At 43.6% G+C, this 14,409-nt stretch overlaps 1 protein-coding gene across 4 annotated transcripts in view; it reads left to right on the top strand.

The window, feature by feature from the left end:
- eps8a (epidermal growth factor receptor pathway substrate 8a) overlaps window positions 1-14,409 on the top strand; it is a 39,417-nt gene that overhangs the window by 18,921 nt on the left and 6,087 nt on the right. For 2 of the 4 annotated variants that reach the window (XM_039601182.1, XM_039601183.1), the window contains exons 3-20: window positions 246-313; window positions 2,902-2,969; window positions 3,165-3,326; window positions 3,490-3,639; window positions 3,931-4,013; window positions 4,094-4,230; window positions 4,558-4,628; window positions 4,947-5,073; window positions 5,383-5,471; window positions 5,702-5,776; window positions 6,420-6,568; window positions 6,644-6,827; window positions 6,926-7,056; window positions 8,130-8,241; window positions 8,649-8,789; window positions 11,717-11,975; window positions 12,224-12,407; window positions 12,816-12,948. In XM_039601182.1, coding sequence (XP_039457116.1) covers window positions 246-313; window positions 2,902-2,969; window positions 3,165-3,326; window positions 3,490-3,639; window positions 3,931-4,013; window positions 4,094-4,230; window positions 4,558-4,628; window positions 4,947-5,073; window positions 5,383-5,471; window positions 5,702-5,776; window positions 6,420-6,568; window positions 6,644-6,827; window positions 6,926-7,056; window positions 8,130-8,241; window positions 8,649-8,789; window positions 11,717-11,975; window positions 12,224-12,407; window positions 12,816-12,948 — 2,323 coding nt within the window. The remainder of the gene's footprint in view (window positions 1-245; window positions 314-2,901; window positions 2,970-3,164; window positions 3,327-3,489; window positions 3,640-3,930; window positions 4,014-4,093; window positions 4,231-4,557; window positions 4,629-4,946; window positions 5,074-5,382; window positions 5,472-5,701; window positions 5,777-6,419; window positions 6,569-6,643; window positions 6,828-6,925; window positions 7,057-8,129; window positions 8,242-8,648; window positions 8,790-11,716; window positions 11,976-12,223; window positions 12,408-12,815; window positions 12,949-14,409) is intronic. The other 2 variants (XM_039601184.1, XM_039601186.1) reach the window with 2 other exon arrangements.

Genomic DNA, 14,409 nt, shown 5'->3' with positions numbered 1-14,409 from the left:
AGGCGGGATGCCGGTCTGAGATTAGCACAGGAGGGGATGCGGGAAGTGACATCATTAAAAAACTGTGTAACAGAAGCCACACTCAGACACCTCAGAGATGAAGTGAAATAAAACCAAACACTCATGTAATATCCCTGTCGGGTAAAATCACCTGCCGTCCAATCAGAATGTGCTGTTGGTTGCATCATCAGCTGATCTCAGATCTGACCTTTGACCTCCTAACTCTGTTCTGCTTTCTGTCTCAGCGGCCACGATGCTCCATCTCCAGAGCCTCCGACGCACAAAGCCAAGACCAGTGCCAAAGCTCTTTACGGTGAGGACCCCCCCCCCCCCACCCCCTCCATCCTCCCGCCCTCCCTCCTCCTCTTGGGAACCGGTGAGGCTGTCCTGGATCATTCTGGACCTCTTTTATAATAAAGCTTGGTTCAGAGATGACATCTGTGATTGGGGTGGTATGATGGGTAGCTGACTGTAAGGTGTCTGCAGGTGTGAATGTTACGTGTGTGAGGAGCTTAGAAATGGTTTAAGGTCATGATGTCAGTGAGGACTAAACAACACGCACAGATTTCTCTGAACACCACAGTCTAGTCTTCATCACTTCAGATTTCAGGTGCCTTTATTTTTGGAACAAAGTGAGACTTGGACTTGAGTTTGAGACTCCAGGTGAGTCAGGTGAACTGAACCAAAGCAGGTAAAGCAGGTAAAAATCCTCTGTGAATGTTTGTTTGATTTATTGGATTTCAGAGAAATGAGACATTAAACGTGAATGATCCATGACCTCATCACGACCTTGTTATCTGCTTTATCTTCGTTAACAGGATCTGAGGAAATCTATTTTCTTCGTTCATCTGCCAAACACAAAAAGAAAAGTCACAGTGAGACGTGTGTGTGTGCTTGTTTTTGTTTGCGTGTGTACCATGTTTACATATTTTTGTGAGGACCAAAACGTGGACTTTTACTATTTTTGTGGGAACCAACAGTCCGTTATAGGGAAAAGTGGCTGACCCCACGGGGTTTGAAGGCATTTTTGAGATTCAAATTGTGGTTTTAGTGTCAGGGTTACAGTTAGGTTATGGTTTGTATTAGGCATTCATTTTTGATGGTTAGGGAAAGCATTATGTCAATTAGATGTTCCCACTAAGATATGAAAACAAGTGTTTGTGTTTATGTGTGTGTGTGTTTTTTTTTTTTTTTTTTTTTTTTTTTTTTTTTTTCTTGTGTGTGTTTCGTCGCTTGGGCGTTACATGTTTGCAGAATAGATGTTTCTTGTGAAGGATCAGTTATCTTCAGACAGAAGTTTGAAGTCCAAACTCGTGGATACGGCTTGTGTTGTCAAACATCTGTAACGGCACAGATGTTTGATTCATGTGAGCTAGCCCTCGGGTCTTACTGTGAACACATGTGCAGTAGCTCCTGGTCTCTATCTCCTATGATCTCCGTCACAGTGGACTTTACCTCAGTGATCATGTGACTGAAGTTCAGACCTCCAGCTTTCATTTTAGGGCTTTAACTGAAGTTTTAGACTCTTCAGCCATTGACGCGGGCCTCCTCAGTTCATCAACAGGAAATCAAAGTTTTTGCTCACCTTGACATTTATCACAGCTGTCCAGTGGGCCTACTGTTGATATAAACTTCAGTTGGAGGCGCTGAGTGTGAGGTAAATGTGGTGCGCTCAGGAGCTGCAGGATTATGGAGCTGCTGTGTGTGTGTGAATGTTCTCACTGCAGGAACGATTCCTGCTGAAACTTTCTGTCGTGTCTGAGTCGGGAGGAAGATCTGCAGCATCCAGAGACTCCAAACAGGATTTGGACGGCTGAGCGTTAACCCCGTCAGAGGCTCAGCGTTTATTCTGAGACATGTTTTCAGAGTAGGTAGGATCTGGTTACTCTGGCTGCTCGGGTCTTTCCTGGGATCCAAATCGGCTGCCGTGTCCGAGGGTTGTCAGCGCTGTGTTTGCTCATGTAACCGAGATAAAACAAAGGTTTTGACCACATAGGTCACTTTAACATTTCCTTGGACCAGTGGAGAAATGCTGTCTAACAGTCTCAGCAAACCCAGTTAGCCCCGCCCCTTAACCTGCAGGAAGTCCACACAGCTGGACTTTAAGGCAAGGCTTTCATCTGATCCCTCCTCCATGTGTGAACGGCAGTTTATTGAAGTGAAGAAGAAGCTCCAGCCTGAGCTCAAGTCGTTCCTCTGTGATGAGAGCTGAAGGAGTCAATGCTGTTTTTGTTTTCTCACAAACACAAGCCGAAAGTCCTGGCGCTTGGTGGAGAGGAGGATCATGGGTAATCTATGAACCTGTTACCTGTTGGTGCACATGTGGATGAGTTTTTGTTTTTTTTGTTTTTTTAACTGTGAAATGACACATGGACTCTGGCAAGGATGTCACTGTTGGCTGTTGTTCTGCCGCTGATTTGTGAGCAGCTATGTGCAGATGTTTGCCTGTCCTCCTGACGGGTGGAGATAACGGTGACAATGTATATGTAGCTCTTATCTGCGGCTCTCAGCAGCCTCTTTGTTCCCGTCACAGCTGATAACGTCTGTCACCTCCTTGCCGAGGGGCTCTGAAGCAGCTGATTTACTGACGTCCTCCTGCAAACACCACCTTTAATCCATCACACGTCCAGGTTCACTCTTCTTCTCTGTTTAATTCAGAGCATTGTCATGTGTGGTGCTTTAGTGTCACCTGTAGGTCATTGGAGCAGCATAAAACCATCTTCTCATTACAGTCTCCTCAAACCTTCTCTAAGACCATCAAATCAAAGCTGAATGCTAATTTCCAGCTTCAGTCAGGAAATATGAACACAGTCAGCTTCCTAGTGGGACTTTAGGGAGACATAAACATGATATTCAAAGTCCAGAATAAGATTTTTTTTTTTTTTTCGCTCTTTTTAACAGAACAAAGGAAACATTACACCAAAACCAGCATCAACAGCCTGACAGACACGTCGCAGTATCATGTGGAGGTCGGTGCTCACGCCTGCTCCTCTTGCCATGCATTTTATCAAACCCAACGTGTTCACCTTTAAGGTTTTCACACACAAACTGACCAAAAATCACCACTTAAATTATTTAAAACATAAGCTGTTTTGTTTGTGGCTGTGATCGCTTGAATCTCCTGCTGATGTTCAGTTTCCTGCTGTGACTCTAACTCTGTTCAGCACCTGACCACGTTTGTGCTGGACCGCAAAGACGGGATGATCACAGTGGATGACGGCATCAGACGCCTCCGTCTACTCGATGCTAAAGGGAAGGTGTGGACCCAGGAGATGCTGCTGCAGGTGGAGGAGAAGACGGTGAGCCTCATCGACTTAGGAACGAAGGTGAGGCTGAAAACCCGGATTTATTTTTATGGTTTTGGAGGTTTTTTGTTTTGTTTTTTTAATTACAAAAGGAAAAAAAGAACACTGACTCTCAGTGTGTCCTCTGCTTTAAGCTCAGTGTGTCCTCTGCTCCAACTTTGACTTGTGGGTTTTTCTTCTTCAGAACGAGCTGGAGAACTTCCAGATCGGCTCCATCCAGCACTGCCAGGCCGTGATGAACGCCTGCAGCTACGACTCCATCCTGGCTCTGATCTGCAAAGAGCCAGGTCAGACCAAACCCGACCTCCACCTGTTCCAGTGTGATGAAATCAAGGTAAACAGCCTCTGATTTGGCAAGACTCTAAGCTAGCCCTGAGCCAAAAGTCATGAAACACTTCAAAGTTGACTTTACTGTGTGATGAAGGAGTCTGCTGTGAAACCTGTTTGCTGCTAATAAATGAAAACTTTGATTAAAATTCAGCTTTGATGTAAATGGCAAAGGACCGAGGGCAGAGCCCTGTGGGACTCCAATAATGCCGGCCTGTTCGGACAGAGTTAGATGTCACGTTATCAATGTGTTTCATCCTGATGAACAACTTGAAGATCCGTGTTCTTACTCCGATAGGCGAATCTGATCCAAGCTGACATAGAAAGTGCCATGATGGATGCCAAAGGAAGCAAAGTGAAGAAACGGCCGGAGACCCTGAAGTAAGAGCTGAGACCCTCTGAGGGTTACTAACCCCAGTTTCTCATGCTAGAAGTTGATTGGCTGATCTGTCTGTCTGCAGGATGATTCTGAAGAGTGACGGCATTATCCCCCCTCCCCCTTCCGCTCCTGCCCCCCAGCCACCACCGTCACCTGATCTGGTGGACGTAAAGAGTCGTGCAGCAGCCTGGTCGGCATGGACCAATGAGCAGTATGAGGGTGAGTGATGTCACTTTCTAGAAGCCTGAGTCACCTGCGGTTCAAACCTTCTGGTTGTGAGGGGCAGCCAGTCAGAAGGAATTTGGGTTAAAGTGGGAGGAGTTTAAACGGTTTGTTTTGCAGAGTATTTGGGATTATCTCTGACCAGCTGCTTCAAGCTCACATTTTTTTTTTTTTTTTTTTTTGATAGTAAAAGCAACAAATACTGAGATACTTTATTTAGTTTTATTACTACGTCCTGTCTCTGTTGGTTTTCAGTCACTTTAATATTTTCTCATGAGTCAGGTGTTATGTTTTCCTCACGCATGTGCTTTCTCCCTCCTGCAGCAGACGATAGGCGGCTGTCGCAGGACAATGGGCCGGTGGAGATGACAGCAGCTCGCGTAGACCGCGATGTGGTGAGTGTCCCATCTGTGTGTGGGGTTTAAAGGCTGATCTGAGAGCAGCTGGAGGAGCTGAACTTGAATCTGAGGTCGGCCCGGGGTTGCGGCACAATAGAAGACTTAAGCCGATTGAAGAAGGCTGCTTCATTCAAGCGTAATCAAAGTTTGGAAGCTTTGGAGGGCAAATCTGCTTACATAAGGGAGCTGAGAGCGCTGAACGCTGCGCTGTTGTTCAGGTTTAATCATTAAATAACGCATACGGGAAACCTGCAGGCCGCCGTGAAGGTGAATCAAACATTAAAAGATCCTGAGCACAGCTTCTCCTGTTCGCAGCAAATCCTGAACCACATCTTGGACGACATCGAGTTTTTCGTCACCAAACTTCAGAAGGCTGCCGAGGCCTTCAGCGAGCTCTCCAAGAGGAAAAAGAACAAGAAGGGCAAGAAGAAAAGTCCTGGAGGTGAGAAGGCAGCAGAGCCTCACCAATCAAAATATGCAGTAAAACTGCTGATACTACAATACAGTAAACCAGAGTGAGGGATGTGCTGATCAGTGATCAGCTCACTGTCAGCTGTTTCCCATCAGGCTGCTTCAGATTTCTGAATCACTGCATCCCTCAACAATACATTTATTGATTTATTTCCAAACTGTTTTAATAAATTAGTGTGAGTGACAGGAACACCTATCCTTCCTCCCTCCTCTGAGTCATGTGACCTGTGACTGACCTCAGGTAAACAAACTGACCTCTGTCATGTTCTGTGTCCACCAGAGGGCGTCCTGACGCTGCGCTCCAAACCTCCGAGCGAAGACGAGTTTGTCGACTGTCTGCAGAAGTTCAAGCATGCCTTCAACCAGCTGGTACCTCCTCCTTTTCTTCCTCCTCCTCCCCTTGGTCATTCTCCTCCTTCCTCCCTCCTCTCACAGTTTATTTGCTGATATAAAACTCACTGTTCATAAATTAATCTTGTGTCCGTGTTTTCTAATGCACAGGTTAAATGTATTGATTATTTATTGTGAGATTGACTGAATAGTTTTCTTGGTGATAAACCTGCTTCTTGCCTCATGAGCTCTCTGTGCTCCGTCTGCAGGGGAAGCTGAAGGACCACATCCAGAACCCGAGCGCCGTGGAGTTGGTCCACTTCCTGTTCACGCCACTAAAGATGGTAAGTCACCGTTAGTGCCTCACACAGCTACTTCCTGTTTGCACTCTGACTTCAGGCACGGAGCTGGAATAAACCCTGAGAACTAAAGAAAGATAGAGGCTCCACCTATCATCCATCCATCCATCCATCCATCCATCCATCAGCTGAGAGGCAGAATCTCTCCTCCCATCAAACCCCTGACATGGAGGAGGAGCAGGAGGGACTCGAGACCAAAGATCAGTGTGACGGCTGGTCCACAAACACCATCACATATAACAACTGCTGCTCCAACCTTGAATCTCAGGTTCTAAGGGTTTAAAGCAAGGGTCCCCAATCCCAGTCCACGAGGGCCGGTGTCCCTGCAGGTTTTAGATGTGTCCTTGTTCCATCACAGCTGATTTAAATGGATAAATTACCTTCTCAACATGTCTTGAAGTTCTCCAGAGGCCTGGTAATGAACTAATCATGTGATTCAGGTGTGTTGACCCAGGGTGAGATCTAAAACCTGCAGGGACACCGGCCCTCGTGGACTGGGATTGGGGACCCCTGCTTTAAAGTCTCAGTTCCACCCTCAGACCACAGGTGGAGGCTTCAGGTGGAACAACAGAGCAGCTACACCTAAATGTTCAAGTTTTTATTGTCACACCCTCCTCCTCCCGCTCAGGTGATCCAGGCTTCGGGCAGCGTGGATCTGGCCCGTAGCGTTGTCGTTCCTCTGCTGACCAGAGACGCCATCGACTTCCTTCACGCCTCGGGGACGGCGGAGGAGAGACACTTGTGGGTTGCCCTGGGAGACGGATGGACAAAGAGCAGGTCAGACAGGAAGTAACCGATGGATCAGTTGCCTGATTTGATTGGTTGATTGATCAACGTCTTTGTCTCCTAAAGGCTGGAGTGGCCAAAGGACCACTATTTCCCCCCGTGTGTTCTGAAGTTTCGTGATGGTTGGGAGCCACCTGCGTTGCCGGCGATGACCCAGAGTCGTGAGCAGGAGCTCGCTCAGCTTGCCGAAAGCCTCGCCAATGCCAACCTGCAGAGACCGGAGGACCCGAGGCCGTGGGTGACTCAGGAGGTGAGGGGCGGGACGTGAAAGCGGCTCTGAGTGAAGCTTGTCTCTCACTGATGCGGCGCTCACTCGTAGTGTTATTTATTTATTTATTTGTGCTGCAGGTGGCGCTGCAGAGGTTCCCACCTGCTGACGGGTATGCCTTCACCAACACCTCCTACAAACGCATGCAGATCCTGGATCAGGACACAGCCGTGGCTGCTTTCAAACACGCCGCCAGCCGCCATGTAGACCGGTAACTGCAGGTCACATGACGCCCTGGAGAACTGATCCCACCGCTGTGCTTGCTCTGCTTCTACGAAGGCCTGGGAGGGGCAGAGTCAATACAGCAGAATAAAGAAAAATCACACAACAATCAACAACGAGTAGATGAAATGAAAACAAAATTTATAAAAAATTGACTAAAGAAAAGAGGAATTTCAAACATGAGGGAATAAAGAAAACAGTAAATAAAAATTCATTCATAAAAACGCTAACGCTAAGCAAGCTAACCGCGCTAACGCGTTAACGCCAGGCAGCACTTGCACAGGGTGATCTGCATTAACTCGCTAACAGAGATTTGGTGCGTTAATGCGGTTATGGCGTTATTGTCATTTTAACGAGATTAACGCTGACAGCACTAAAGAAATACTGAAATATTTCTTTGTTATTAAAATTGCTGACATAAATAATAAAATCATTAAATGCTAGTAATTCTGCTTGTTTAACTACATTTATGTTAAAGGTGAATGAGATCATATACTCCCTTTAGTGTCATTATTTCTGTTCAAATATTTAAAAAAATAAAGTAAATGTTTTGAAATTAATAAATACAATAATAATGTTAAAAGTGTTTAATTATCAACGTCAGAATGTTTGGTTTATATTGGAATATAAAACAGAGGTGAGGAAATACAATCATTGATCAGTAAACTGAAGTTTAATCAGCTAAAATATTGATGAATGTTCTGTCACTTCCTGTTTGTCCTCCTGCTGCTGATTGGTTTTTGTGTTGCTGGTTTTCTTCTTTGCTCGTTATGATCTTTGTCTCCTTCTGGCTGACACTCCTCTGATCTGTCGGTGGGACATTTCTCCACGGCTGCAGCCGTTTAGTTTGTCATCGAATTTTTACGATGTTCAACAGCGTCATGGCGTCAGATCCAAACCGATCAGACTCTTAAAGTGAGAAGAGGTTTTTGTTTGACCTGATGTTCCTCCTCGGAGTCTGATCTAACTTTGAAGTTCGGTGTTTGGACCTGTGGAGCTGCTGTGCTGCTTCGGGTCCTCTCTCTTTCTCTGACTGAAATCTTCCTTGTTGGTGTGTTTCAGAGGCTTCGACGCCGACGGCAGAGGGCAGCCCAAAATGTTTGCCAAATCGAAGTACGACTTTGTGGCGAGGAACAACACAGAGCTGTCGGTGCTTAAAGACGAGGTGGTCGAGGTAATCGTGTTAGTTTTCTTCTGCTCGTGGTTTATTCCTGGATTCTGAGTAGCTTAGCATGATTCAGAGTTCAGAATAATCCTCATGTAGCTGATACTAGTATCAGCTCACCTTAGTGTTGCCCCTCCTCTATGAAAGTGCCTTCCCCTAAAAAACAGGTCTCTTCTGATTGGCTGGAGAAGGTTTTAACAGCTGGTAGGTGGGGCTTCTGTGTCATAGATGACATCAAAGCGATCCAAGAGTATAAAATACTGAGATAAACTGAGTGTTCAGAGCTTTAACATGTAGAAACCGACTTCATGTCATATTAAACATGCCCATCTCCATGGGAACAGAAAATATGAAGTGGAAGGAAGTGGGGAGGAGGGGGAGACCGTGTGCAGTAATCCCTGACTCTTGCCTGGCAGGTGCTGGACGACAGGAAGCAGTGGTGGAAGGTTCGTAACGGCTGTTGGGCGACGGGCTACGTGCCAAACAACATCCTGGAGATCACCAAAGCAGTGGACATGACCAGCCGAGGAGAGCCCATCTACAGCCACACCGTCCAGGTAACGCACGGTCACCGCAGCGGCTCACTTCCTGTCCCGTCACAGTCACCTCAATTCATGTTCTGTCTTTATGATCAATCATCAGCTTATGATGCCAAGGAAGGAGTTTGAGTTGTTCAAGGTAGGACGAGTCGGGTGTGTGTTTCTAGCTCGCTGTAGTTTCCAATTCCTGCGTTTGATTTGCTGTGATCTTAAAGGGACAGTGTCACGTTTGAGGGAATCCGTTTACCTTTGAATTATGAAATGACTCTCAGCTGAGAGAGAGATTAAAGCTGTTTTTCCTCTCAGTCCTCAAAAGTCAGTCCTGTGGACTGCACCAGGAGGACTCAGAGCTCCGTTATATCTCCAAGGACATTTACTTATTGTTCTAATATCAAAGGAGTTTGCAAAGAAAAGCGTCTGGACTTCTTTGAGTTGCTTGAAGACGTTTCACCTCTCATCCGAGAAGCTTCTTCAGTTCTAAGGTCAAATGGCCGAGAGTCCCAGATTTAAACCCAGTGGGAGTATCCCCCCCAAAGAGGGACAAAGGACCCCCTGGTGATCCTCTAATCCTCTAATCACATGAGCCAAGGTGATTAGAGGATCACCAGGGGGTCCTTTGACTACGATGACCTGGATGACTGAGAACCTTCACAGACATATTGTTCTAATATCTATTATGTTATTATTATTATTATTATAGAAATCTGCCGAATAAACTCGATTCTTTCTTATGTTTAAATTCAGTCTGTACATATAAAAAGTTTTCCATCAATAAATGCAACAGTTTTATATATCAACACTGAAAAACTGTTTTATTAAATACACGTTTAATTTCAAATATCAATTTAATAAAACGATTTTATCACAAACATGATAATTATATACAGTGGTCACTCGTTTATCGCAGGAGTTGCGTTTTAAAAATAACCCGCGATAGGGAAAATCCACGAAGTAGCCAACTTTAGTTTTTTACAATTATAATAGATGTTTTAAGGCTGTAAAACCCCTCACTATACACTTTATACACTTTTCTCAGACAGGCACGAACATTTTCACATTTATCTCTCTTGTTTAAACACTCTCAAAGTTCAAACCTTCGTAGAAAAATAAGTCCAGTATTATAGAATGAAACCAAAGGCACCCACAGGTACATTTGACAGTGCCAAACGTTTCGTTGACATTGTTGTGTCTGTTGGGGAGAAAACTTACAACCATACAGTACAGCACTTCAGAGTCACACTGCTAGCGGTTGAAGATTTATGTAAATTTGACAAGCTGAACGCATTCTGTACTGTACAGAAGATACGGTACGGAGGAGAGTGATTGACAATGGTTTACAGCCAATCAGGATGTAGAACACGATGAGTTGGGGGGGAAACCCCTGCAAAATAACGAGGCCGCGAAAGGTGAACTCCGTTATAGCGAGGGACCACTGTATTATTATTATTATTATTATTATTATTATTATTGTCGTTAATATTATTTATAGTATAATATGAAATTTTGCTAATACATTTTAACTTCTTAACAATTACACTTACATTTATTCAATTTATTTTTACTTATATTCTAATTTTTAGGCTTATTTTTAAATAGATGGAGGTGTTCCTAATAATTTGCGTATGTAGATGTGGAAAAACAAATGTAAAAGAGTAAATGTGCTGATCTTTAAAGGTGGAATTTCTGTGTCAGTTTAACTGATTGCACAGGTGTGCCTAATATAGCGGCTTCTGAAATCTAAATCTACCTCACATCTGAATCATGTGATCAATAACACGATCAGGATCTTAAATTGTTATGTTACATATTATACAATGTCACAACAACTCTTATTCTGAAAATTAAGCTTTTATTTTAAACCCAAAATAAATAAATAAATCATTTTTATTTTTAAAATGAATACATTTGATTTTTTTTTTTTTTTTTAATTGTGATGGATTATCTTTAATACTTTATTTCCTGTGGAGGTTTTCAGTGTAAAATGCCAAAACCGACAGAAACTCAGTGACATTTTTCTTCGGTTTATCATGATGCTGCTGTAGATCGCTGAGTAAACACTTACTGTTGGTGCCACTGTTGTCTTAGCAAGGCTAAAACAAAGCTGTGGACTGTCCCTTTAAGAGGTTTTCTAGGATCAGGTCAGTCTTAGTGACCAGTAGTGGCTCCTCACAGACCCTGGGTCAGTTTGCAGTGAGTTACACATGTTGATTCATCGTCTCATCGCCATCATCTGTCTCATTTCTTGCTGGCAGCAATTACTGGGAGAGCTTAACGAGGTAAACTCCACTGAGACTCTGATTGTTGTTGCTGTTTGAAGGGAAGCACTCTGCTCGCCTCCAGCTCTAAACAGACTCCGCTTTAGATATTTCAAAGTTCAAAACAGTCTTTCTTCGTTCACAAACGTGTCTCGTCATTAGTCCAGGTCCTTTTTACACCACCTGAAGTTCCAGCAGAGGGTCGAAAAACCTGGAAGTATGAAGAAAATCAATCTGACTGATGAGAAAGTAAAGGCTGTGCTTCAACAGGTTTTAAAAGCTGCTGCAGATACTGGTGGCTTAAAATTACCTGAAGGACTTGACCAATCAGGAATATTCAGCGCTGCAAGCCCCGCCCCCAAAGTTGACCTGATGGCGTGTGAAAATGATTCATCGTGAGCTCAATTTAAAGTTCCTGAGATAGAAATCCAGTTTATTTTATACAGACAGCTGAAAACGATGTGTGCTGCCCCTCTGTAGGCTTCCAGGAGTCAGCCAATAAGAAGAAAGCAGGCTTTTAGGGAGGAGCTGCAGCTAAGGCACCGAATAAGATAAATGAGGATTATTTTGAACTGTGAATCATGGAAAGCTGCTCTTGAGGAGTCATGAGTGAAACATGGAGCTGGAGATGAGCAGACCGCTCACCTGTACACTCACCTGTACACTGAAAAACCCACCTGTATCCTGCAGAAACAGACCACAAGGACAGAGTTTGTCCCCAGCAAACCCGTTGCCACGCCGATGCCCCCAGCCCCCGCACCGGTTCCTCCTGCTCCCGCCCCCGCCAGGGTCCCCACGCCACCACTGCCTCCTCCGGCCGCAGAGCCTGCAAAGCCGGGGGGCAGCAGCAGCGCAGTCAGCCGACAGAACAGCAACGCGTCCAGCGACATGGGCAGCGTCGCCATGAGGGAGCAAAACAGCCACAAACCTGCTGTTGCCGCCGCCAGCCGTAAGTCCAGAAACACCCACTGATCCAGCTGTTCAGCCCCAACACCTGTTTTAGACTCTGTTTAAAAACTCTATGAAAAACACAAGCAATCCCGTCCTTTTTAAATAAAGTTCAGGAAATCAAACCGTGATCAGTTTGAATACTTTTAATATTCAGACTGACTGAATAAATGTTTCTACTTAAAGAATCCACACCGTCAGAGGCAGGTGACGTGGTACAGGTGACCCTGTTTGTGTTTCCGTCCATAGGCAGGAAGTCGAACATGGAGGAGGTCCAGGACGAGCTGATGCACAGGCTGACGCTCGGTCGCAGCGCCCAGAAGAAATTTCAGGGTCCCGCCCGCAGTGGCAACACGCCGTCGGTCAGCATCACGTACGACTCGACGCCAGAAGAGGTCAAAGCGTGGTTGGAGGCCAAAGGCTTCAGCCCCGTGTAAGTCTCCTGCTTTAACCCGGACTGACCTTCACACGCTCAGTTGATCCTAAAGTTTAAACCTGTGTTTAGAGTAGGAAGGAAACCAGAAAAACACAAACTGGACTCAAGTCTGAGAGTCAAGTCTGAATGTGACCAGTCAGGCATTATCCTGACAGTCATGTGACTAAAACGTTTGGATTTACGACCAAGAACAGGAAACGTTCACCTCTGGAAGCTTTAATGACAGTTTTTCAAAGTAAAATAATCCACAGTGTGACTTTCATGTTTCAAAGCGGGTCATATAACTAGTCATCATTTTTAACCATCTCATGATTGTAGTGTGAAACCACAAACTGTAAACTGTAACTGGACTTATTTGGAGAGGCTATAATGTGTGTGTGTGTGTGTGTGTGTGTGTGTGCGCAGCACCATCACCAGCCTCGGCGTGCTAACTGGCGCTCAGCTCTTCTCGCTCAACAAGGAGGAACTGAGGACGGTTTGTCCTGATGACGGCGCCCGAGTCTTCAGTCAGGTCACCGTGCAGAAGGCGGCGCTCGAGGTGGGTGTCGCTGCTCAGACCCGACGTCACCATCAGATTTATTTCTATTCATTATAAGCAGTCTGATTTTAAGTGAGGGAAGCAGAAACGTCAGTAACTACAGGAAAGCAACAGAGACAGGAAGTCACTCTGAGGAAATATGTGAAATATTTCAAAATAAAGGTTTGGTTTGATTAAAGCTGGAATATTTTAGAAATAAAACTACAGTAATCCCACCTCATACTTCAAATCCTCAAGAACAGCAAAAATATTTTAATAAAACACAAACCTATTTAAAATATATTTTCAGAGTAAAGTTTGTGTATTCAAAGAATGAGGCAGTCATAATGTAGCGCATATTCTTATAAAACAGGAAGCATAATTTAAACACTGAAGTTAAAATGGTCTTGGATTTCATAGTCTTTATATTTCACTAATGAGTTCATACTTATTTGAACACTAATATTTTACACCCAATATAATGAAAAATTAGCCTGTTCTAATATCCTGAAAATAGTCAAGTTTATTATTATTATTAAAATTAATTGATGTATTAATTTTAATTATTAATTTATTAATTTTAATTTCATGTTCAGGATAAAATTTTTAAAAAGAAAAAACAAAATGACTTTTTTGACTATTTAAAAACTCTGGGTCAATTTTTTTTTTTTTTTTTTTTTTTTTTTTTTTTTAACATCACACCTTTGGATTTTTCACTGGATGTTTTGTGAATTTGTGTGTTTGGTTTTTTTGTTGTTTGTTTGTTGTTTTGTTTTTGTTATATCAGCTGTTTGAATGAATTAATTAATTGAATTAATTAATTAGACTTTACACATTTTATTAAAAGGCTTTTTTTTTTTTTTTTAAGGACTAAAGGAGATGAACAGCAAATAGCTTAAGATCGCATTACAATAATAACTGTATTATACATCCATAGTACTTTACAGAAGAGTCAGTCCCATACATCCCATTAATCTAATGGTGGAGCCACAATATTTAAAGAATAAAGTTTGAATATTGAAAAGAATAAAACTGACTAACTACAACTTTAAGTTTCAAATAATCTAAAAATGAATTTTGACCTGTTCTCCTGCCTTTACTGAGTTTAGCTTCCTTAGGGACATCCTCATCATGATTATGTTCTTAGATTAAAGGATCATTGACACAAACGTTCTGTATTAGGACGGATTAGTTTTCACAAATGAATCTCTGATGGTGAAATCGTGTTATTGTTCACTTCAGTGTCTGTCAGTGTGGTTTTATTACTGCATTTTATCGGATCGTGTTGTTAGTCGAGGCCAAGCTTCCTGACAGCTGATTGGTTCATCAGACAAACGCGGGAAGCAGGAAACAGAGACAAAACAAAGTTTAAGTGTCTGACATATCAGCCCCGATTTAACTAGTTACTGAAGTTAGTGAAAATGAAAGAGGGTTAAGTCACTGAGTTTGACCACCAGAGGGAGCCGACAGGCTGTCGGTGTT

The sequence above is a fragment of the Oreochromis aureus genome, linkage group 17, assembly GCF_013358895.1.
Source record: "Oreochromis aureus strain Israel breed Guangdong linkage group 17, ZZ_aureus, whole genome shotgun sequence".
In the NCBI taxonomy this organism is placed as follows: Eukaryota; Metazoa; Chordata; class Actinopteri; order Cichliformes; family Cichlidae; genus Oreochromis; species Oreochromis aureus.
This window is presented reverse-complemented; position numbering and strand designations above follow the sequence as displayed.